We start from the raw sequence: 26,454 nt of genomic DNA on the forward strand, positions 1-26,454 counted from the left end.
TATATATATATATATATATATATGTATATAATATATATATACATATACGTATATATTATGTTGGTAGGCTTAGTATATTAGTATATACGTGGGTGCTTAAATAGGTTCCTGTTTTTTTTATTAGTACATCCAAGACTGGCAGTTTGGCACCTCAACAAATGTACTCGGTTTTCAATTAGGCTACCACTTAAAATCAAAGACAAATAGCGGGCAAGGTTTAAAATTAAAATTCATGCAAAAGTAGACAAAATTGGGTTCTAATCTTAATGCTTTTTATGATGTAATATATCCCGCCCAAACATACCAAACAAAATACATATATATAAAAAAAGAAGAAAGCCGTTGTAATCAGACAAACTTCCCGCCAACTCCATTGATAACCAGACGGGCTTCGACGACATGAAAGAAAATTTATGTTTATCTCGTTACCCAATTCCTTTGAGCTGGGCCCCAACTCAATGCAATCAAAGCTGGCGTATCCTAACTCGACTGGACACCGTTAACAATACTGAATGTGTGGGGGTGGATATTCACACTCCCCACCCCGTCCTCCCCACATGAGCTGTCTCCTATGCTCCTCTATCTGGCTAAATTGAGCTTTTGATATAAGAGCAACTGAAAATCATCCCCCTTTCTGGCTTTCCTTGTTTAGTTTATATAACTAGGCTTTTGCCACGAATATTTGTAACGTTTAGTATTGAACTAAAACAACGGCGAACAGGGCTTTCCCCTTCCTGACCCGAGTGAATGTGTGTATCATGCAAATAAACAGAGCATTTATTATAACGTACCACCAAAGGGAAACTCTAATACCTTTACTCCTGTACGAGATCAATGTTGGTCCTGTGTACAACCGGCGTAGTTGATACCTCTGCTTATAATTCATCTCTAGGATTAACTTCATCTCTCGGTAGTTAGGATCAACGTTGATGAAACTGCTAATCGTATGTAATTTTTAATGGTTAATATATTAAATGTAAAGTGAGTCAAATGCCTACTAGTATAGAATCAACACTAAATTGTTCTTGAATTTTGATAGAGGCAAAGATAGAACTGGACTATATTTTACGCATCCCATCCTCCTGTTTTGGCAGTATTTATAGGAAGGATGAGGACCATAGTACCAACTTACAACGCAATTTGAAAGTAGAAATCGGTACTCTACTGAATTTGGACAAACCTGGAAAACAATTTTCTACTTGTTACAAAGACAAACTAACCTGACCTAACTTTCCTAGGCCTAATACATGCTATCTGAGGCTTAGTAAAGTACATATGTGTGCTATTCTAGGCCTAAGAATATTTAAGTTTTTTTTTGCTAGCTTAATTTTTTCGGACTATGAAGTAAATTGTATAAAGTTCTACTAATAGCTTAGTACGTCAATATTTGTACTATAGTACTCATAGTTACAAAACGTACTATCTAAACAGGAGGATGGGTTGTGATAATATAAATCACTATCGCTCACCGGGCAGGCTCGCGGTCAACTTAGGGGTCATGCACCGAGCGTGCGGGCAAGCATGCGGGTAAGCGCGCGGTGACACCTAAATGCGTATACTCGTTGCATTTTTCTCACCTTAATTCTCGTGCTACGTCGCTCGTTTTGGTATCATTGTGTTCGCAATTAAATTCCCTACAGATGTGTATGAATATAATGTTCAAAAGCCTGGAGTGCCTCCCCGCAGAAAAGCCTAAAGTTACCCGTGAACGAGCACCAATTTGTACACTGCAACCTAATGTGTATACTCGTTCAATTTGATAACATCAAATTTCGTGTTACGTCTTTCATTTTGGTATCAAATTGTTCGCAATAAAAAGGCGCGTATTTTAAAACTAGTCCCAGAATAATAGAGCAATAACTGGAATTTTAACAAATATTTTAATTCTGGACGCTCATTATCACAAAATTATTTATATCTTTCCAGTGTTCTGACATAAATTTTTGTGTTACATCTTTCATTTTGGTATTAAGTTGTTCGCGACGTAAAGGCGCGCATTTTAAAACTAGTCCCAACATAATAGCATAATAAATAGAATTTTAACAAATATTTTGACCAAAAGCCTATTTATAATCTTTCAAGTGTTCAGACATCAAGTTTCATGTTATATCTTTCATTTTGGTATCAAATTGTGCGCAATCTAAAGGCGCTTATTTTGATACTATCCCGAGGTCGATTAGATAAAAAATAAATTTTATACAAATATTTTTTGTAGTGGACGCAAGTCCGGTCCAAAGTTAGGACTCAGGAGAAAAATAATGGACGCGAGTGCGGTCCAAAGTTACCGATAGTGTTTAATTAATTAAAATACAAGTGACGTTGGTAGGGAAAAGGACAGTTGCTATTCATCATGTACCAACCCAGGAATTTAATTTGGGAAATAGGTAGATAATTTAAAACTATTATATTTATGCATTTTCAAAATTACCATTGAATTGTTTTAGATAATTTATTAAATAAAACTCATAAACATCAACATACAAGTAAAATAATGCATGTAAACATTTGAATAATTTGATTAATCTTGTTATTATGCTCTAGTGGGCAGGGGAGGAGGGGTAAAAATGGGGGATTGACCACCAGATGCCATCTACCCCCCAAACCTTAGAATCTATACTGAACCCCTAGTATAGAGGAAATGTTGTGACATATTTGAAAAGTGATTTCGAGTATATATTGAGGATATTGTCACGCACTGATCGTGACATTATTGAAAATGGGGGATTTGACAACTAGATACCATCTCCCCCCAAACCTTAAAATCTACACCGAGCCCCTAGTATAGAGGAAAAGTATGTGACATATTTGAAAAGTGATATCGAGTATGTATTGAGATAGTGTCACGCACTGATCGTGACATTGTTATTGGGATAATAGTGCTCTCTGGAGCTCACTGTAAAATCTATGTCTATTATATGTTCTTAGGGACAGGACATTGCTCTCTGAAGTTTTTGTGTTCTTATGGAAAGGTAAGTGCTTTTTGGAGCTCACTATACAAGCTATGTTTATGATGTGTTCTTATGGAAAAATAAGTGCTTTTTGGAACTCACTGTAGAAGGAATGATTGACATGTTTTTCTGAATAAGAGAGAACTCTCTGGTGCTTACTGTAGAAGCTATGTTTATGACATTTTCTTATAGCTAATTGAGTAGCTAATTTTCTTAATAGCTAATTAGAGAACAAAATATACTTATATTTTATAAGACTTTCCATTCTCGTATAAATTTAATGAAGATTACAGACAAAATACAATGCATTCTGGAAGATGTATACCAATCCAGCGTTGTTTCGGGTTAGATTCTGTCAATGTTCTTAAACTTATCACAATAATACTAAATCCATAACCCTGGTGATTCTCTACCCACCACCCCTGACAGCTGGGCGGACAGCGCTTCGGATTCGTAGTCCTGAGGTTCCGGGTTCGATCTCCGGTGGAGGCGGAGACAAATGGGCAAAATGTTTCTTTCACCCTGATGCCCCCGTTACCTAGCAGTAAATAGGTACCTGGGAGTTAAGACAGCTGCTACGGGCTGCCTCCTGGGGGTGGAGGCCTGGTCGAGGACCGGGCCGCGGGGATACTAAGCCCCGAAATCATCTCAAGATCCTCAAGAAGATACACCCCCACGTCTGTACCCCTCCCGACAATAAACACACCCCATCTAGCACACGTCTCACTGAACGTTTCAATTGAAGGCGTGTAAGGGATGCTTGAGCGAATTGAAAGCCGTATAAATTATATCTCTTAAATTCTGGGAACTTTTCCAAAGGGTGTTTGCACTGCACTAATAGGCAATCCAAGTAACAAATGGGACACTGACTCGACACGGGCAACTGCATGTAATTGAGAAAAACGTCACTCCCTGCTTCAGCAGTAGTAGTAGTAGTAGTAGTAGTAGTTAGTAGTAGTAGTAGTAGTAGTAGTAGTAGTAGTAGTAGTAGTAGTTGTAGTAGTTAGTAGTTAGTAGTAGTAGTAGTCGTAGTGTATTTTACACGTCTCATTCGCTGAGCTAGAACATATGATCGCTTTCTTACCTGTCAAACATTTTTACGCGTTTGCGCACATGAACGCAAAGTCATATTCCAACTGAATTCTAGCAGTCGATCATTCCTGTACTAATATTTTTTTAGTGCTACATTTAATTTCTATCGTCCATTCTGCAACCGCATACATTTTCAATATATAAAAAATGTATTATTCTACAAGGGATTTCCACTTACGCCTAATGTATCTTGCATACTATCAGTAAAATAAGTAAATATATACTAGACTACATGAAAAAAAGAGTACATAGTGTACCAGGTATATCAACATGTCATTACGTAACTATGTAACGCTTCACCATCAATGCTTGGGCCGCATCACCATCACCATCATCAAGAACACGAGTGAAATTGAAATTGAAATAAGTTTATTGAGGTAAAATACACACAAAGGGATGAGGTAGCTCAAGCTATTCTCACCCCGCTTCAGTACATCGTTTTTCATTATCTATGTATTTACGTATGTAAGTTAGCTTAGCATTTTAAAAGTACCGAATCACCTTCTGTGGTTGATTGTTCAATAAATCCCTGAACTATATGTTTAATTGATCTCTAACCCTGTCTATGGAGGACAGAAGAAAATATATATATGCTGGTTAGCATTGTAAATGTGTGGCCACGTCTGTGGTAGAAAATAATAAAAAAAAAATAGTACATCGTGTTAATATATACATAGACACATATTACAAACAATAAACATATTACCGAACATTCTGAGAGATAAATATATACATTTCCTTAGAACACGAGTGAACCGACTAGAAATGATAGTGAGAGACCGAAGCCTCTGATGAACGCACCAAAACAAACCAATCACAGCGTACTGGGGCCACCAACTTCACCTCAAAACCCGGCAAACGAAACACTTTTGCGTCAATTACCTGCTGACATCTTCGCCGCCAGTCGCCACTGCATCTAAAGAGTCACAGCCTTCGACATCGCGAAGAATTATTAACCTGAATTTCTCAATTTCGTGCCAGAACTCCTCGCTGACCGCCATAGTGCCGCCCCCGCCATCACCTGACTCCGTTTTCTGTTGAGCGGGAAAAACACCTTCGTATAAAGCTTTTATATATATATATATATATATATATATATATATATATATATATATATATATATATATATATATATATATATATAATTGCATTTAGCCCTATCTATCTATCTATCTATATAGATAAATATATAACTATATAACTTGGGGATTTTTACTGAACCCATTAATATTTTCTTCTCCTTCAATGATTAATGATTAATATGGTTACTCATTAATCAAACAATGATTAATATGTATTTTAATCACTATATTTGGGAATTCTCATACATTCTGAAAATCGGTGATTATTGCTGATGTAATTAACTTGAATGAAGTTTTTAATTCACGACTTACGTGTCTAAATAATGTTTGTTATTAACTTAAGTATTTTCGCTGACATGCATGCCCTGATTTTTTCCCCGCACTGACTTAATAACGGATAATAATATTTCTGCTTATGGGTTTAATTAAAAAATTAGCGGTAAGGAAAAAACTAAATAGGCTTTCAAGCTTTATAATATCTACACTTTAATGTTTTGCTTCGTGATTCTTTGCATTCGTTACGTAATTTTTTGTACAGCGGCATAACCCTTATCTAAGTTGTAAAAGCATTTTCCAACTGAATAATTGTAATATCAACGCTAATAATTAACGCAAATTTGATCTATTTGCAGAGTAAACTAACACGTTAACTTAGTTTAGGTTGTTATTAAATTGGCTAATGTCGTTGACAAGGCTACCGAAACTCAAACAGCCATCTTTTTAATGAGATTACGCTATACATTAGATTGCACTATGGCAAACGAATATGTGAATTTTGCGAAACCTCTTAATACGATGTCCAGAGTCAATCGAAAGCCTAGTATATCTGGCAGCTTCGGTCATTTCGTGCATGAAATGACTTTATGTAATTCGTCTTCTGGTTGTTAAAACAGAATATATGTTGTGTGGCTATTATTAGCGTATGATAGGTTGTGTTAGGCTCGGTTTCGTTTGGTTCGGTTAGTTTTTGTTAGGTTAGGTTTAAGAAGGTTTCAAAATCCGATCGCAAATCGTCCTGTGAACATGACTTAATATCATATATGTAATATTCCTAATTTTGCTGGCTTGTTGTATATAGTAAGTACCGAAGGCTCATATTTACTGCTTGGAGTTGTCCGCAAATATATCCTTGCATTGTGCAGTATTGCAGCAATGAAGCGCAAAAATTAGATTCCAGATATATATATTTATACATATGGGTATCCAGTATTTCTCTCTGCGCAGACTTGGAGTAATGTTGCCACCAAGTATTTGCGGTAAACTAATTTTATATTGGAAAACTTTGCATCCTTTGATGTTTCGTGAGTGACAGAGGGCTCCTATTTTACAGTAAACAAAATCGTGATTTTTCAGCATTGTATTTAATATTTATTTTTTTGTGCGCTAATTCAGTATATAAAACAGTATAATTTTGTATTGCACGGTCTTGAAATTTACGGACCCATTATAATCTTCCAGATAGTTACCTTTTAATTACGGTGACAACAGATTCGAGATTGTTCACTTTAGATTGCATTTGTGAAGTATTTAAAAGCTGCAGAAACAACTGAAGGCCAACAGGCCAGCTGCAATTTCTTTTTATTCTTATGCTTCTAAATATAATAGTTAAACTGTAATTAACAGTTTAATAAATGAAGTTATATGAATCTGTAAATGGTGGCACAAGTCCACTAAAAATAATTGCTAACTGTAAAGCAAGGTGGCTACCTATTCAACCTACTGTGAACTGAATAACTGAACAATGGTTAGAACTGAAGGTTCATTTTAAGAACACGAGAGAAAGTGAGAGGTGCTACACAGCTACTGGCTCACCATAGCCCGTGCTACTTGGAACTTTTTGTTCCTAGTAGCTGAATCTTAAACAACCTACTGGCTCAACATAGCCCGTGCCACTTGGAACGTTTTGCTCCCAGTAGCTGAATCTTAAACAACCTACTGGCTCAGCATAGCCCGTGCTACTTGGAACGTTTTGCTCCCAGTAGCTGAATCTTAAACAACCTACTGGCTCAGCATAGCCCGTGCTACTTGGAACGTTTTGCTCCCAGTAGCTGAATCTTAAACAACCTACTGGCTCAGCATAGCCCGTGCTACTTGGAACGTTTTGCTCCCAGTAGCTGAATCAAAACAACAACAAACAACCGCCAAGACGTTGCCTGTGGATGTCAGTGTGAGTTGTTTTGTGTCAATAATTCATCATCTTGAACTATGTGGCTGTGTTTGGACGTTACGCGTCTACCCGCAAGGTTGCAACGAGCCGTGAAGGAGCTGAAAAGTATTTAGGACTTGAGGTGAGTCTTCCTCCTGTGTGCTAATCACATTCTGACCTCTCTTGGAGGTGACGCCTTTTTTTCAGTATGGTGCCAGTCTCTACATCATAAAGATTACAGCCTCTTAGATTTACAGCCGTTTAGTAAACTTTATTTGCCCCATCAGTGATGCAGTAAATTCTAATATCTAATTTTGTATTAATAATTGAATTTGATATACGGTATATAATTCTTGTTTATTTTTGCTTGTTTTGTTTTCATATACTAGGCTGTCTATAGAATTATTCGAGTTCCAAAACTTGTATTTACAAATTTATATGGTTATTTTATTTGATCTTCAAACAATTTATTACACATTTAGTATATATAAATGAGTGCTCACTTCATAAGCTATAGGGTAAATTAATCTTTTAATTCCTCATAGGTATATATAATTAAGTCTTATATGTACGAATTTAATTTATATGTAAATTTCTGCAATTCTTCCGTCGCTTCGAGATCTTAATTTTTGGGAATCAATTTCCTACCTTCATTGCATATCATAATTAGTATTACAATTATTATTATTATTATTATTCGAGACTTTTTATTTGAATATATAATGAAATCGAAAATTTCGTAATGTTACCAGAAATAGGGAACCACATTTTGTCTTTACTAGCATCATAATTATATTACCTCACTGTAATATATGCAGAGATTAATTTTCTGAATTTAATGTAACACAGCTATGCCGGTTATTTATTGCAAATTTAATTCAACAGCTGCTATATATATATTCTATTATTAAGCCAGCACACGACCAGGGACAACGCGAACCACTTCCACACGTTCACTACTATGTTTCATACTGAGTTAGGATTGTTGTTTCATTTGTCTCTGATTAACTGAGGCATCTCTACACTCGCCATACACCATGTATACTGCGCAATACCCTCTACACATCCTCTAAAGGCATCCTGTACATCACCCTACACACTACACACCTTGTTCTAGCGACTAGCATAGTACATACACCCTTACACCAAAGAGCCGAAGCTCAACCCTCGCAAGCACAGCTAGTTGAGTATCTGGCCTAAGCCATCAAACACGCTTTACAATCTCTACACCTACTCCCTGAACCCATGCCCCGACACCCTCTCTACCACCTAACAATGTTCCTATCGATGTTTTCGTCAAAATATTTACTCTCGTGAGTGAATTTAGTCTCGTCTCCGACAAATCATCAGTCGAGATTTTTACTTTATTTTTTCTGAGATTAGGATAGAGTTTTTTTGCTTGCATTTTTTTAGGCGATGTATTAGTAGATTTTATTCCATAGTTTGTTAGTTTTATCTCATCATATGTGTTTTATCCGGCAGCTTGATATGTTTTATCTTCTACTGGGGAATGCTTTAAGGCTCGATTGAGAAATATGATGAAATAGGATATCATGACGCGATCACCTTTATGCGGCATAAAAGAGAATATTGCATCTTCCTGTATTGCTAAGAAGCCTATGAAACATTTCCCCGCAAGAATCTGTGCATAAGACGGAGAGGAATGCTGAAGTTAAATATAAATACACAAAACTGAGAACAGAAGTTTCGAACGATAAGGACCCAGGGCGCGTTTGTTGTTAGATATTTTGAATGTCGTCCCCATAGAACAACGAGAACAGCAATATCACCACGGAACAGCGATATCACCACGGAACAGCGATATCACCACGGAACAGCGATATAACCACAGAACAACCATATCACCACAGAACTACCATATCACGATATCACCACAGCGTTAACACCGCAAACCAAATTCCCTATAGAGAGGGGAGCGAAAAACTATTTTGGCAACATAACGCACGTGAGATCCGGGCCACTAGAGAGACGAATGACCCTCAGTGAGGGGAGACTGGTGTGGGGAGAGGGGAGAGGGGTACGAGGAGTGAGGGGGAATCGGTGAAGAGCAAGGGGGAAAGGTTGAGGGGTTAGGGGGAGGGTAAGCCAGAGGTGCATAGAAAGAAGGGGGGAGGGGGGAGTAAGGTAAAGAGTGGTGCGGAAGGGATGTGAGGGGAAGGAGAGGGAACGGGGAACCCGAGGGCAAGCGAGACACGTGATGAGAGTGAGCAGAGATTTTAGGCAATAATACAGAGAGGGTGAAAGGTAGGGGAAGAAAGAGATAAGAAATGTAGGGAGAGACAAGACTAAATGGCATAAAGGATAAGGGAGTAAGGATTTGAATAATAGTGGTATAAAATTGTCGGAAACAGGGTAGCTAGGCTTCCAAAGCAAAGGAAGAGGCTATTCACACTCGCCCATTTCCCTCTCATTTTTCCCTCCCTAGATTCTTACCCTTCTCTCAATTGCCCCCGTTCTCTCTCTCTCCCATCTCCTTTTACTCTTCCCCGCCTCCCATTCCCTTTACGAGTTCGTCTATATGGTGGAAATCTAACCCCCAGCTGTGATGACGTCACGTCAGATATCGAGGATGTGGACACGTTCCAGGATCAGCTGATTGATGTCAACAAACACAAGAGGCTGAGTGGAAGATGATGAAGAAAATCTTCATCATCTTCAGTGATTGTTTACTAGTTTGTCTTCGGATTTTTGTAATGTTTACTTCTCGATAACCTTGATTTTCTCGTTTCTTCATTACTTGTTCTTGTGTTCATAATAATTGTCATATTTCTATTCCAATCGCCTATTTGATCAAAGACGAAGGTGGTAGCGGCATTAAGTAGTTTTAAGTAACTTTAAGTTTAAGTCATAATTTAGTAACAACTCGCTTGGTGGTGGTATCAGTGGTGATGTAGACGTAGTGGAACTATTGAGGATCATGATCGTATACTGGAAACTCCTCTTTCTCTACTTTGTCACGCCAACGTTTCGGAATGAGCCTACTAGCTGCTCGATAATCAATTAGTATATTTAATTAGGGCGACATTGTAGACAGAGAGACATGCAATGCGGATGGGCTACACGATTCACCTGATGAAGCAAGGTTTGCTGATGGGTTGGAGGGAACTACTGATGAAGTGATGTTATATCTGTGACGATGAACACCGGCAGGACTCGATCCTGAGTCCTCGGGAGTTGGGGCGGGTAAAAGAGGGCGAGGATAGGCTATTGTGGCGTGATTGATGATCGCCGACCACCTGATATCCGGGTGGAAGGTAAACAGTCCTAGATGGAACCCTCGTGACATACTGCCTCCTGTTTGTGAAGTTATTCGAGTTAAACTCACTTTAACTGATGTTCGCAGGATTAGAATTCTAGTGTTAAGGGGATGGAACACAGGGGAAAGTGAATCAACATGAAAAATAGAATTTGAATCGAAAATATAATATATAAATGAAAACACTTATGGATTTTGAAAAATCCAAAAATAGTGAATGTTGGCCACATCTGAGCATGCCTCAAGACGATGTTAAATCACTCAGAAATTTCGCTCACACTAAAGGTGGTTTGTCATACTGAACGATGCATAAAAATGTTAGAATATTAGTAACACATACATAAGATATGAGATAGAGTAGCACAACATTATCATAATCTTTTTTTTTTATCTTTATTTAAGAAAATACAATATAAATCATATATACATGTTCTGTACTAATGAAACATTTGTTCACTAAGAATTATAATGTAGCATTGCCTTTGTAAAACTTATGTATATATGATTTATATTGTACATTATCATAATCAGCAGAATATAAGAAGACATTGGAACGGTACAGTGGGATCGAACCCGGGTCTCTGGATTCCTCACGCATACGCTTCCATATTTCATTATAGATTTATATCACGTGTTTGTGATTTCATTTAGTAGAATATATGCAATTAAATTACTAACAATTAACATATTCAAAACTTGTCAGTAAATAGCAGTAAACACAGTCTTCCCTGATAATGACTGCATAATATTCAGGAAAAGTCTAAGACCAACAAAATCCTAACCTGGCTAAGAATATTGTCTATGCATCGACAAGAATAATAAGACCAGGAACGTGAAGTCTATTAGGCCAAGTTACATATGAATACCAGTTTTCACTACAGATGGAACCTCTGAATGTTACTTGTGCTCTGTTCCTGATTGTCACTAATTCGATAGCTCCTGATTGTCACTAGTTCTATAGTTCCTGACTGCCACTAGTTCTATAGCTCCTGACTGTCACTAGTGATTTAGCTCATGAATGGCATTTGTACTCGGTTTCTGACTCAGCAACAACATTCCCACCAACCATAACCCCAGGAACAGCAACAACATCCTCAGCATTACCAGGAACAGCAAAATCATCTCCAGTAACACGAAGAACAGCATCAATATTCCCAGCAACCACAAGAGCAGTAACAGCATCTTCAGCAACACAAGAGGAGCAGCATCCTCAGCAACACAAGAGGAGCAGCAGCCTCAGCAAGAGGAAGAACAAAAGAACAACGCGCCGCCGCCCCCTGGTGGCGGGGTGGATGACCCGTGGGCTGACGGGATAAGACCTGTCTCAGAGCCTCGTATTTACACCTGACATATTGAGGTATTTTCCTATCACCTCCGCCATATTGTGCTTTCTGCACCACCTGGCGAATTGGGGAGGGTTTGGGAGGATAGAGGTGGTAGAGAGGCGTGAGACGGGATGTGTGTGTGTGTGTGTGTGTGGAAGGAAGGAGGATAGAGGTGGTGGTGAGACGTGGGGAATTGAAGGAGCATAGGATAGGAGTGGAAAGAATGGAGAAGGAAGAAAGGGAAGGACTTAAATGCACCTGTTTTCTTGTGGTAAAAGTTTGTTTATAGGAATTGCAAGGGTGAATTTTTTGTATTGATCTATTTGTCTTTTATTTACTTAAAAATAACTATCGTTATTAGAGATGATAAACATTGGTGAAACAAAAGCACTTTGCTCATTTAGAACTTATTGCAAATGAGTAAGTGGTTGTAAGGTAGAGTAGGGTGATGGAAGGGTCATCTTAACATGGATTAGGAACTTTTTTACAGAAAAAACACAGGGTTGTGCTGTTGTGTGTGTGTGTGTATATATATATATATATATATATATATATATATATATATATATATATATATATATATATATATTTATATATATATATATATATATATATATACATATATATATATATATATATATATATATATATATATATATATACATATATATATATATATATACATATATATATATATATATATATATATATATATATACATATATATATATATATACATATATATATATATATATATACATATATATATATATATATATATATATATATATATATATATATATATATATAATATAATATACTGATAGGGATACGCTGTCTCCTTTGATAATTCAGTTAATTATCATTGTTATTACTCCAATTAGACTAACAAGGGAGATAATTATCCAGCAGCAGTAGCTTGTTACCGGCCAGACTTCAGACAACGGGGATGAGAACTGATCAGGTGGAACTGTCCAGACACTACCAGCTGGTGTTGTGTGGGGTTGTGCTGCCATGTTGTGGAGGCCACACATGGAAGCTCTATCCCACTCATTACGTTTAATCGTTTCTCTTTTTAAATTTATGTTACCTATAGAACAATAAAAACTATCATATCTTGTCACTTTCCTGGTGTCTCTGGCGTCATACTCGATTACAGCCTATGTAATGAGTCATTACAATTTCATTCTGTCGAAGGGACTGGTGTTTGAGCCAGCATGTTATGAAGTCAAGGATAGGCTTTGTAATTTTTCTGAATAGCACAGTATAGTCCTCCTTATCATCAATAAAGCAACAACAAGAACATGAACAACAACAGTGATATCATGACGACGAATTCATCATTGGTAATAATCTAAGACTCAACATTTTGCCGCCGACGCCAGCCTCATCAAAGCCAGCCGTGTATCAACACGCATATCCCCGCACGTCAACACAAACCAGTATTATTCCTCCCCACCTTCGCTCCCTGCCCTTATATCTTCACGATTCCCCATCTCGAAACAATTTAACGCTGTGATACACAGAGGAGTCTGGGTAATAATCTTGTTCCCTGGTGCATATAAATCCGGGGAAATTATCTTACCCTCTGAGGTTGAGAAGTGCATTAAAAGACCACCAGATGGTGGGTCGGTGGCATGGTCCGCCTCACAGAGGCTCGCTAGGATGCCTTGAAATTCTCAATCTCCTGTCTAGGCCTCCTGATGTCTGCGTGGGCCCCCCAGCTGTCTAGGTCCTAGCTGTTTAGACCTCTAGATATTCTCCCACTTGCTGTCTTCCCCATCACACTAATGGTATGGAGCCGCCTGTCAGAATGATAACAGTAGTCATTCAAAGTGGCAATGTTACATCCGGTCAGAATGGCAATTGTGTCGAAGGTTGGATCTGTTATCAGAGAGAACAGGTCAATGTAGATGCAGAATAGTAATGAATGTATGAAGGTATAGCAATATATGAGCGAATAGTAAGGGTGGGGAGATGCGTATTATCTCATTCGCGATGAATACGAGCCTGATGAATTATTGGTACGGGGCTGGGGGTGCCGGGGTACCGTAGATCATCATTGGTGATGAGGTGAGGCAGATGAATGATGGGTTCCTTGTCGGCCTAATCTTTACAACCGCTCTATTAAGAGCAGATTTACGGCCGGCTCACAAATTAATAACTCTGTGTTCGACTCAACTCCCTTGACGGATTGTTCAACTTTCTCCATAATTTCTGGTAAACCCGAGGTGCCTTTGGCAGTCCTTAGGTGATGGTGTGTTGGTGTGAGGAAGGTGGGTGTAGCGGGTGTGTTGGTGTGAGGAAGGTGAGTGTAGCAGGTGTGTTGGTGTGAGGAAGGTGAGTGTAGCAGGTGTGTTGGTGTGAGGAAGGTGAGTGTAGCGGGTTTGTTGGTGTGAGGAAGGTGAGTGTAGCAGGTGTGTTGGTGTGAGGAAGGTGAGTGTAGCAGGTGTGTTGGTGTGAGGAAGGTGGGTGTAGCGGGTTTGTTGGTGTGAGGAAGGTGAGTGTAGCGGATGTGTTGGTGTGAGGAAGGTGAGGGTACAACTAAAAACGTTTCTGAAAACATACTCCATTGTCAGTGCTGAAACAGAGAACACAATTACTCAGAAAAATTAGCTATCACAAAAGTTCAGAGACTTAAAAATAAATATCAAATAAAGAATAAGATAATAAAATCGTAATCCAAAAGTATGAAAGTAAAACTTCGTAAATATATACAAAAATAGAATATAATACGGAAAAAAGACTTCACGGGATATTTAGAGAAGACAAAAGAAATTGAGTAAACAGGTCAGTTGAGGACTGAGAACTGTTCAACTCGGGCTCATTTTAACACTGAAAATAGATTCTAAGATGCTGAGGTCGAGTCGAAACAGTGAAGGGGCCCGAATCCCCCAAAATATTCGTCCAAAATAAAAATAAAATGTTATAATTTGTTAAACAAATTTCACGTCATTTGGCATCAGCGTCGTGAAAATTTCATCCCAATATGTTAAGAAATGGATTTTATACGATTTTTTTAATAATAAATCCGTGAGTAACCGGAACTGATGATAATGATAATACCACCAATTTACTGGAACTGAGAGATAATGCTGAACTGAGAGAGAGATAAAGAGATGCACGCACCTGTCCGGCCCACAAAGGAGAGTAGTAGTAGCAGTGAGGGCTGGAGGGTCCACAGAGAGGATATGCAGCTAGTGCCTTCTAGGATTGCTGATTGCCACCTGGAGGGCAAAATATCACACAAATAATTATGAGTGTGTATGTTATTTTGCTGTATTTTATTATATATCACATAAATACATTGCCAAATGCCAATATTTTTTATGTCTTCCAAATTTATTTTATTGGAGGGGAGGGATTTGTTCTCATTTTTTCTTATCTGATTGTGTCGTGGCTTCTACATATTAGAGAATGCATACCCATCACTATGTGAAGTTTGAACGAAATTGGTTCATCATGTAAATCAGCCACAGGTGGCAGAACCTGTTATTTTTAAACTATTTTGGCCGATTTTTTTTTTCACAGATTTCAAACTCATTCTTCTTTGTATCTTTAGGTTGTTTTGCTGAATGGAGATCAGATGAGAGCGTTATCACTTATATAAAGTATACTTATATATATCCCCTAACCCATTATCCTTATCCCTATATTTTGTTGTTTTTGGAGGGGCGAGGGTTATTATAAATAACTAGATTTTGAGCTTTGAGACAATTTGAAAAAGCCAGTTTCTGATCGATTATCACCTATTTGCACATATTATGTGCAAAGTTCTTTGTTCTAAAGAAACTTCTTTTTTGTTTACATAAACGCAGACATTTTTGGAGTTATAATTTTTTCCGTCTAAATTTGGCCCATAATTGGAAGGCCACAGTGAACAAAATTTTCTTCAAAAACTGTACTCCCAAACTTAAAAAAAAAAATCAAAAGATTATGATCATCATAGCTCGTTCTTAGACCATAACAAATACAAGATACACTGGTAAACCATTACTATTTTTAAAGCTAAATTGAAAATGTATAATTTTCAATTTATTAAAATTATATATATATATATATATATATATATATATATATATATATATATATATATATATATATATATAGGATTGCTGATATATATATATATATATATATATATATATATATATATATATATATATATATATATATATATATATATTATTTGTTTTGTGTTCGTTTTACGATGTTGATACATGCGCAAAAGTTGGTCCATTTGCCATGTAGAATATGCAAAAAATAAAAAATCAGAGAGTTTAAGCAAGTTTGCGGAAATCGGATCCAGGTCCCTTAAATCGCTGAGTGAGAGTGATCGCTAATACCGTAGGCGGCAACTTGCCTGAAGGAGGAAACGTGTGGAGCAAGAGTGTGTGTATATGACGGAGAAACTAACACATGATGATCAATCTTGAGGTTATCTTGAGATGATTTCGGGGCTTTTTAGTGTCCCCGCGGCCCGGTCCTCGACCAGGCCTCCACCCCCAGGAAGCAGCCCGTGACAGCTGACTAACACCTAGGTACCTATTTACTGCTAGGTAACAGGGGCATTCAGGGTGAAAGAAACTTTGCCCATTTGTTTCTGCCTCGTGCGGGAATCGAACCCGCGCCGCAGAATTACGAGTCATGCGCGCTATCCACCAGGCTACGAGGCCAATGTGACAGTGTCAGACCACGAAGGAAGGGTTAAGACAGAATTTCCTTAAGTACTTTCAAATTTAATAATACATCTTCAGAAGGATGGATTTAGAGTTCAGTGGGTGTGGATATATAGGCAGGAAAGAGGTGAGATGAGGTACAATGTCTTTAATGAGATAATAGGATATTAATTTTCGGTATAAAATATTCGGTATATTTATAAAATTAAAATACATATTTTCGGTATAAAAAATCGTAATTTAAAACTCTAAATATGTGCAATGAGGGAGAATTCGGCTTAAAAGTCATATTTCCAATAGGCGTCGTATTTTGATGTTTGTCCTCCAACTCACGGATCTATGAAATTGGGTTAAAAATACATAACTACCCTAGTTATTCTTACTAATGACTCTGAATGTAGTTATTCCAGCAAGTATAATTAACAACATATATTTTTAGTTTTCATTCCCTTTAACGAGGCTTTTGCCTTACATAAATATCACGTCCATGTAAATAACTGATTTTTTTAACTTAAAATTAAATTTCAAGCTGCATCTGATTGTTTATACTCAATTAATCCGGTTATTCATACCTAGCATACAAGCTTTGAAGTCTCAGATATCAGAAAGTTTTTGAGCCGTGTAATGGTTTAGATGAAGCAGTGTATACCAGTCAGAAATGTAAATGATATGCAGAATGAGAGAAAAGTAGTATTAAACTACAAAAATTTTGCAGTTTACCGAAAATATGTATTTTTCTGACTGTATTAAACTACAAAAGATTTTGTAGTTTAAATCACACGCACTCATCTCCACCCCCCCCCCTACACACACACGCACACACACACACACACACACACACACACACACACACACACACACACACACACACACACACACACACACACACACACACACACACACACACACACACCCCTCCCCTCTCCCCCTACACACGCACGGACACATTACACATAATATATAATTTAATAGTAAGAGGACAGCCTAGTTTGAGAATAACGGAACAGTGATGAGACATCAATATGCAGCAGGCGGACATGTCACCTATTGACAGGTTGTCAACAGACACCGGCGCTGCCCCACAATTATCAACGGTCTCGTATCTGGCCCGACTCTTGACAGCACCTCTTGACAACCCCCTCCACTTGCCAGCACTTTTTGACATCCCCCTCCACTTGCCAGCACTTCTTGACATCCTCCTCCACTTGCCAGCACCTCTTGACATCCCCCTCCACTTGGGCAAGCCTTTTTCCTGACAACACCATTTGACAACTAACTTCTCTGGCATACACACCCTGTCCATGAGGACAGAAGAGAATGTATATATGTTGGTTAGCATTGTAAATGTGTGGCCACGTCTGTGGTAGAAAATAATAATAAATAAGAAGTATAGCTTGTCATACAAGGACCTTTCATAAACCCCCATCACACACTCTCCAACACTCACTCAAACACACTCAAACTCGTGCATTCACTCAGGAAACAGACTCACTCAGAGACTCACACAGCACATATGTAAGACCAATATTGGAGAATGCGGAACCTGCTCATAAAAAAAAACATAAAAGAAGTTGATAAAATCCAAAGATTTGGGCGAGTCCAATCTCTGAGGGAGAGGAGCTGAGATGCCAGGCTTTGCTGAGACGACTGAACGTCTGAAGGAGCTGAGAAGTGAAGCTTGGTTGACACAGTTGAACGTCTGAAGGAACTGAGAATTCATTAGAGCAAAATCGGACATTACAAAAAACTTATTTAGTTGCAAAAAAATGTTAATCATAAGCCATATGTCACGAGGCTGCGACACCTTGGACCATCCGCTACAAAAATTACACTTTCACTTACTTGACACACTCTCACTTACACTTACTCACTTACTTACTTACTTACTCACTAATCACACTTAGGAAACCTATGGGCTTCGGTCTTGCCACAACATGACTGGAAGGACCAACACAGGAAGGTCTCGGAGTGGTAGATTCCAAACAAGGGGCCGAGTGCGTTTGGGCAATATGTGATGTGAGTTATGAAGGAAGAGGTGGGCAAGGTGTTAGTGCTGTTCTAAGCTGGTGAAGAGGTGCTACTAGTTCGATAAGCAGCCCGTCCTCTCCAGTTGTTACAAATGACGGAAAGTAATGTACTAAATGCAGACGATGAGTCACAATAACGTGGCTGAAGTAGTTTGACAATGATCACACACTAGAAGGTGAAGGGACGACGACGTTTCGGTCCATCCTGACCATTCTCAAGTCGAAACGTTGTCGTCCCTTCACCTTCTAGTGTAGTGGTCTGGTCAATGTACTAAATGTTCCCGAAGCTAACCTAACCTAAAGACGACCCAATCATAGAAAATGTGGTTTTTGTTAGCCGCTGTGATATATATAGTGCGACATATTTTGTCCGTTTGGGATTTTGACGTCTAACTGCGACGTATTATTCAAGAGGACAGGTTACAGCAGGACATAGAATTAGGGGATTCACCATTAATTATTAGCCTCTCTCATTCAGGGATAAAGAACCGACCCGTGCTCAGGTCAACGGCCATTAGCGGATCCATTATGTTCCTTGCCATTTTCTATCAGGGGAATGAGATTAAATGCGTGAAAGCGATAGCGGAAGGGTTGGGGGGACTTATACATATAGAAAATTGGATCTCCCAGGTCACGTCTCTTGTTACAAGAGAAGTGCATTAGACGCAAGACCGTCGCATCCACGAGTTGATCCAGCTTCACTCTTTCCTTACGCAAACGATGCTGAATTGTTAACTTTTTGTTGTGTAATGTTATGATGTGTACTCTTCTCTTGGAGGTTTCTCTGTAACGTTTTCAGCCCTTTGTGTTGTGTTCACCCTACTTTGTCAGGTGTGGTGGGGTAAGGGGGGTTTGGTTCTTGTCGTACCCAGTGGATTTACCTTATTTATGCTTTCTGTCATATCAGGTGACCTTCCCCAACTGGTCTCTCTCTCTCTCTCTCTCTCTCCTCTCTCTCTCTCTCTCTCTCTCTCTCTCTCTCTCTCTCTCTCTCTCTCTCTCTCTCTCTCTCTCTCTCTCTCTCTCTCTCTCTCTCTCTCTCTCTCTCTCTCTCACACGCAGACCGCAGACAACACTGTTAACATCATAAATCACCGAAGGGCAAACACCTTAAGTTGTGGAAACTTCTGGGATTCAGCTTCTTCTTAAAGAAGAATATTTCAACGCTTGGAAGGATCGCATGGCAAAGGAATACTTTAATGAAAGTTAGTGTTTTCCTTCGTATAAATTTCGCCAACAGCAAGGTTTCACCAAGCAGATATAACTCCCATTCTGACATTTTCCTCTAACAGCAAAACTGCTTGTAATATCACTTATTGTATTGTGAGATCATGGTTTAAATGGCACCAAGATCATCAACAGAGGGTCCGGTATGAATGATTGTTGAAACATCATTGGTCTGAAAACTGCAGAAAACTCGTATCATTCTTGTTTTATTATTATTTCTTTTTATTAGTCTTTCCTAAAAATAAAATTGTGAAACTCTTCAGTGTTCCTCTCCTGACTTTGATCAGTTGCTGATAAGCCATGGTGGTAGTGTGGTACAGTATTGATAAGCCATGGTGGTGGTGTGGTACAGTATTGATAAGCCATGATGGTAGTGTGGTACAGTATTGATAAGCCATGTGGGTGGTGTGGTACAGTATTGATAAGCCATGGTGGTGGTGTGGTACAGTATTGATAAGCCATGTGGGTGGTGTGATACAGTATTGATAAGCCATGTGGGTGCATGGTGTGGTACAGTATTGATAAGCCATAGTGGTGGTGTGGTACAGTATTGATAAGCCATGGTGGTGGTGTGGTACAGTATTGATAAGCCATGATGATGGTGTGGTACAGTATAGATAAGCCATGATGGTAGTGTGGTACAGTATTGATAAGCCATGATGGTGGTACAGTATAGATAAGCCAGCCATCTTGTAAGCTGCTTTAGCAAGTCCAGAAATTTCTGTGGAAATTAGTGAGAATATCTTCCCAATACTAAGATTCATGTAAGTGCCGGCCAGTTTTCCAGGAGCAACACAATGAAAATATTGCAAATATAAACAGTAAGTAGCTGGAAATATTGCACTTTGGGTAAAATGTATAGTAAAAAATTATTTCCATAAATCCATCTAACTACCATTTAGGAGCCGGTCGGCCGAGCGGACAGCACGCGGGACTTGTGATCCTGTGGTCCTGGGTTCGATCCCAGGCGCCGGCGAGAAACAATGGGCAGAGTTTCTTTCACCCTATGCCCCTGTTACCTAGCAGTAAAATAGGTACTTGGGTGTTAGTCAGCTGTCACGGGCTGCTTCCTGGGGGTGGAGGCCTGGTCGAGGACCGGGCCGCGGGGACACTAAAGCCCCGAAATCATCTCAAGATAACCTCTCAAGATAACCATCAGTGTATGTTATGTTCAGGCAATGAGTTACAAAAACGTGGCTAAAGTAAGTTGACCAGACCACACAGTAGAAGGTGAAGGGACGACGACGTTTCGGTCCGTCCTGGACCATTGTCAAGTCGATTGACCGAAACGTCGTCGTCCCTTCATCTTCTAGTGTGTGGTCTGGTCAACTGTATGTTATGTTGTTTTGAAGTCCTTGAAAAGATCCATATTGGGGATTTTTCCATTGCTAAAATAACACAGGACATGGCTCTATACTCTATGTTCCTTTACTGTGTTAGCAAGGCTTTAAATTCATTTTTTTAGGGCGATATAATTTCTTAAAATAGATACGTGAATGGAGTAAAGGAACTTATAATCAGATGAGTTCAACAAGACTGCGAGGAGCAGGTTTTAAACTGGAACTATTTTTAGAGTTTGCCGCCTCCTGCGACCCCATTACTGCCCCCCCGTGCGACGGGGCAGAAAATATCGGCTCCTTGTCTAATTCTGCATGCAGGAGAAGGGGGCGACCCGCTGAAAAGTGTCTGAATTATGCGGACGGTCTCCTCGACTTACAAATATCAAAGACCCACTTCTCTCTCAGTTCTCCCTCCTATTTTACCCCCCAACTCTTTATGGCTGTTCCTACGCCCTCCTCTTTCTTTCCTGTATAGAAGGCTCCTTCTTCCTTACCTTTTTCCTTCAATTTCTTTCGTCTCTCTTGCCTTTCTCCTTTCAACTCAGGATTGTAAATGGGGTCTTTCCTGCGTCGCGACCTGTTGGTAATTCTTGTATTTTGAGCCTTAACACCAGAAAGGCAATAAGGTCAAAAGTGTGTGGCAAAGTCGGTTGGGCAATGGTGGGAGGTGACCTCGATTAACGCAGTTGTGGGAGAGGGGGGGAGGGAGGGAGTGAGAGAGAAGGAAATTGATAGGGAGTGAAAGAGTGAGAAGGGTAGAGAAAGGGAGAAATGGTGGAATGGTAGGGAAGGACGAAGAGAGTAAAGGTAAGAGGGGAGAACAAATACAGATAATAGATGTTGTAATAGATTTAGCAATGTGCTAAATATCAGCAATATCCCTAAACTTGCTAAATATTAACTCCCTCCACACATTCTCTTGTGTCAACTACATTTACAAAACCCTGTTCTTAAATGCAAACCATGCTCTGAAACTCTCCCTGGACAGATGTAATAGGACCCATTATCACCACACCAGAAATAAATATCTCTTTGATATCCCCAGGGTCAAACTTAATCTATGTAAACACTCTATGCAAATTAATGGACCTAGTCTTTGGAACTCACTCCCTAGTGATTTGAAAAGCTGTCAAACTTTTGCCTTATTTAAAAGCAAAACCAAAAAGTACCTAATTTCATCTTCTTAGTTTCCTACACTGAGCTTTAAATTTGCTCTGTATCTAGTATCACCCAATCTCCTAATTTTTATGTATTTAACCCAAACAACCTTATCATTGTGTTCATTGCTGTCTTCTTTTATGTGCTAGCCATATGCTGTATTGTGCCTACCAATTTTTGTCAACTACCATTCACGCTGTCATTGTAATCAATCTGAGCTACCTATACCTACAATTTTCTCTCATCTTTTTTATCTTTCTTTTTTCTTGCCTTGTAACTGTTATTATTTTTATATAAATTTTGCAAGTATTTACCTACTTAAAATTTTCTTAGATTAAGGACCTGCCCGAAACGCTGCGCGTACTAGTGGCTTTACAAGATTGTAATTACCATATTAAGTATCCTCACAATCCCAATGTACCTTCTTGTATATACATGTAATAAATAATTAAATAAATAAATAAATAAATAAATAAATAAATAAATTTAGTTACTCGGAACAAAATGTTAGAAATAGCAGGGGCTATAGTGAGCCCGTAGTGAACTTACCTGGCACAGGAGCGGGGCTGTAATATAAAAGATTGATTGATTGATAAAGATTAAGCCACCCAAGAGGTGGTACGGGCATGTATAGCCCGTAAGTGGTACAATTTTTTGTTCAGTAAATCTATTCAGTGTTCTGAGGTAGCATTTAATCGTCAGGCTGTTATCGCTGGGGGAGGATACTGCTTGGCAGTATCTATGAGGGTGTCCAGCTGCTGGACACGGCCAGGTAAGTCCGCTACGGGCTCACCATAGCCCGTGCTACTTGCCCCGCTCCTGTGCCAGGTAAGTTATGGGCTCACCATAGCCCGTGCTACTTGGAACTTGTTCCGTAGTAGCTGAATCTATAACAACAACAACATGCTGGACACCTTTTTTGACCATAAGAGTGGCAGTGTTGACAGCTTCAGGGTGGTTACTGCAAGATTCGGGGACTCTTAAAGCTCTTCTAAGGTCGTTGGTTGCTTCACATTCCAGGAGACAGTGAAGTAGTGGCTCTTCTGTGACAGTTTGGCAGAAAATGCATTCTCTCTGTCTGGGTTATATAAGATTTGATTGATGATTGATAAAGATTAACCCACCCAAAGGTGGCACGGGCATGAATAGCCCATAAGTGGAGGCCCTTTGGAGCCATTACCAGTATCAATAGCTGATACTAGTGATCTGTGGATGGGCTGATTATTTGTTGTTTAAGATTCAGCTACTTGAAACAAAAAGTTCCAAGCAGCACGGGCTATGGTGAGCCCGTAGTGGACATACCTGGCACAGGAGCGGGGCTGTTATAAAAGACAGAATGCCGAGGGGTTAAATAAGGGGAAAAAGTAAGGTGACCAAAAAAAGCAACAATGAAAAGAACGAACGGAAAAGAGGGAAAAGAAGTGTATGGACAGAAGGATCCGAAGACGACTCGAGAGGAGTAAAGTAATTATAAAAACGAGGCACCAAGGGTCAGATTCACGAAATCACTTACGCAAACACTTACGAACCTGTACATCTTTTCTCAATTTTTGGCGGCTTTGTTTCCAATTATTAAACAGTTAATGAGCTCCGAAGCACCAGGAGGCTGTTTATAACAATAACAACAGTTGAATAGGAAGTTTTCATGCTTGTAAACTGTTTAATAAATGTAACCAAAGTCGTCAAAGATTGAGGAAAGATGTACACGTTCGTAAGTGCTTGCGTAAGTGCTTTCGTGAATCTGGCCCCAAGCCGGGAAGCCCATGTAGCACCAATGACAGATCATGAAATCCGGTTTGGCTGCGTCCACATGTTGTTGTTTATATCTGCTCAGCTGTCAGTGCCTTTGGGGCTGCAGCCGCCGCCCTTCGTTTGTTTTGCAATGCGTGTTGATATCTGAGGAGTGTGTAAGGGGTTATGAGAGATGGCGAAGGGGGAATGGTTGACGGAGTGTTGGTGGAGCCTGAGTGAGGTCGTAGAGGGAGAATGACTTAGGTGCTTTGAAAGGCCTTAATATTTCTTGGTCGTGACGTATTATGAAAATAGCGCTACAAGCTCAGAAAATACCTATAGATGAGTCTATGTCAATGACCCATTTGGACGTCTTTGGGCAAAAAATCTCTCTCTCTCTCTCTCTCTCTCTCTCTCTCTCTCTCTCTCTCTCTCTCTCTCTCTCTCTCTCTCTCTCTCTCTCTCTCTCTCTCTCTCTCTCTCTCTCTCTCTCTCTCTCTCTCTCTCTCTCTCTCTCTCTCTCTCTCTCTCTCTCTCTCTCTCTCTCTCTCTCTCTCTCTCTCTCTCTCTCTCTCTCTCTCTCTCTCTCTCTCTCTCTCTCTCTCTCTCTCTCTCTCTCTCTCTCTCTCTCTCTCTCTCTCTCTCACACACACACACCCTCATCCTTTAACTACACTTAGGTAATTACACACACACACACACATGCATTAGGAAGTGTGCTGCACTTCCTAATGCATTAGAAAGTGATGTGGTGGAGGCTGACTCCATACACAGTTTCAAGTGTAGATATGATAGAGCCCAGTAGGCTCAAGAACCTGTACACCAGTTGATTGACAGTTTAGAGGCGGGACCAAAGAGCCAGAGCTCAACCCCCGCAAGCACAAATAGTTGAGTACACACCGGGTCAGAGTGCTGAACTTGAGACTGGTTGCCACTACCAGATCAGTAGCAACAATCGGAATCGAAGCATTAGCGCCTGGAAGCAGCAATCCTCAATCCCCCGAGTACTTTTACCTTATCTTGAGGTTATCTTGAGATGATTTCGGGGCTTTTTAGTGTCCCCGCGGCCCGGTCCTCGACCAGGCCTCCACCCCCAGGAAGCAGCCCGTGACAGCTGACTAACTCCCAGGTACCTATTTACTGCTAGGTAACAGGGGCATTCAGGGTGAAAGAAACTTTGCCCATTTGTTTCTGCCTCGTGCGGGAATCGAACCCGCGCCAAAGAATTACGAGTCCTGCGTGCTATCCACCAGGCTACGAGGCACCCCTTAAGTCATAAGGATTACAACATTCGGCCAAATGACAAAATATCGCTTTTCAATTTCTAAGCGCCGATACTGTCAGCGACAAACGCAGTCAGAGCCCATGTGTGTGTTTAATTTCTTTTAGACAAAGTACTTGTGAAAGAGGATTCTGATTAACGAATTAACAATCTGATTGCATAACTGATTTTGACCGAAAAAAAATTAGAATATACAAATAATTTGGTTGCCAACTTTCTTTTTGGGGGGAGGGCCAAATGATATATGAGTTTCAGTCCTATATGTGCTGTCTTGTGCGAGAGCGGGTTGGAGTTTCGTAGCAGAATGAAGTGTTTGAAGTCAATGAACTGTATAAATATATAATTCAACAACACTCCAATATTTTCTAGATCCACTCTGCCTGAAAATATAATTATTAAAACCATACATAATAATACTACGATTATTGTAATACGAAAAATATGAAGCGAAAAGTTATATATCTTTGGAAGGAATTGTCTTAAGAATGCAGTAACTATCGCCTTCAGCACTCTCTTGGTATAACTTAGTATGGAAGGCTGTTTGGTATATTTATTCAGACAAAATACGAGGAGTAAATTTATAGAAAGACAAATTTAATAAGAAAAGCTTGCAGAGTTGCCCAAGCCGACGCTACCTGCAGTGCGCATTTCCGTGTTAAATCCTTTTAGAGTTATGGTACATTATATTATCAGTATGGACTATACGTGAAGAAAAATTAGCAATTTCAGAGTGTTACCCAGCAAAATTTTAGGAGAATAAGTGAAGGAGAATTGCTAGAAATGAATGATTTCAATCAATTTTAACGAAGTTCACCTTTCAGATATATCGACAGTAGAGTTTGCGATATCCCAAATCCTTTTATACCGCACTGAATGTAATATTTCACTACTGGACTGGACCCATGAAACAGTTCAATTTATATTTCTGTTTCTCGTATAAATATATTTTGAACTGTAAAATATTTAGAAGCGCTCCATTGTCCTTATCGGACATGTTTAGACTATTACACGAATGGTCAGGGGCAGTCTGTCATCCGGTTACATTAATATATTTAAATATTATTGCTTGTAAAAATGAATTATTTGGTGAGCTAAATTTGATCCTAAAGTTTCGCTTCTAAGAACTTATTTTATCTTTCT

General features: G+C 39.2%; 1 protein-coding gene across 2 annotated transcripts in view; it reads right to left on the reverse strand.

Moving 5' to 3' along the window:
• mei-W68 (meiotic W68) overlaps positions 1-5,057 on the reverse strand; it is a 35,710-nt gene extending 30,653 nt beyond the window's left edge. For both annotated transcript variants that reach the window (XM_069318727.1, XM_069318726.1), the window contains exon 1: positions 4,923-5,057. In XM_069318727.1, coding sequence (XP_069174828.1) covers positions 4,923-5,041 — 119 coding nt within the window. In that variant the 5' untranslated portion in view covers positions 5,042-5,057. The remainder of the gene's footprint in view (positions 1-4,922) is intronic.
• Between the last annotated feature and the right edge of the window lie 21,397 nt (positions 5,058-26,454).

The sequence above is a fragment of the Procambarus clarkii genome, chromosome 91 (genome assembly GCF_040958095.1).
Source record: "Procambarus clarkii isolate CNS0578487 chromosome 91, FALCON_Pclarkii_2.0, whole genome shotgun sequence".
In the NCBI taxonomy this organism is placed as follows: domain Eukaryota; kingdom Metazoa; phylum Arthropoda; class Malacostraca; order Decapoda; family Cambaridae; genus Procambarus; species Procambarus clarkii.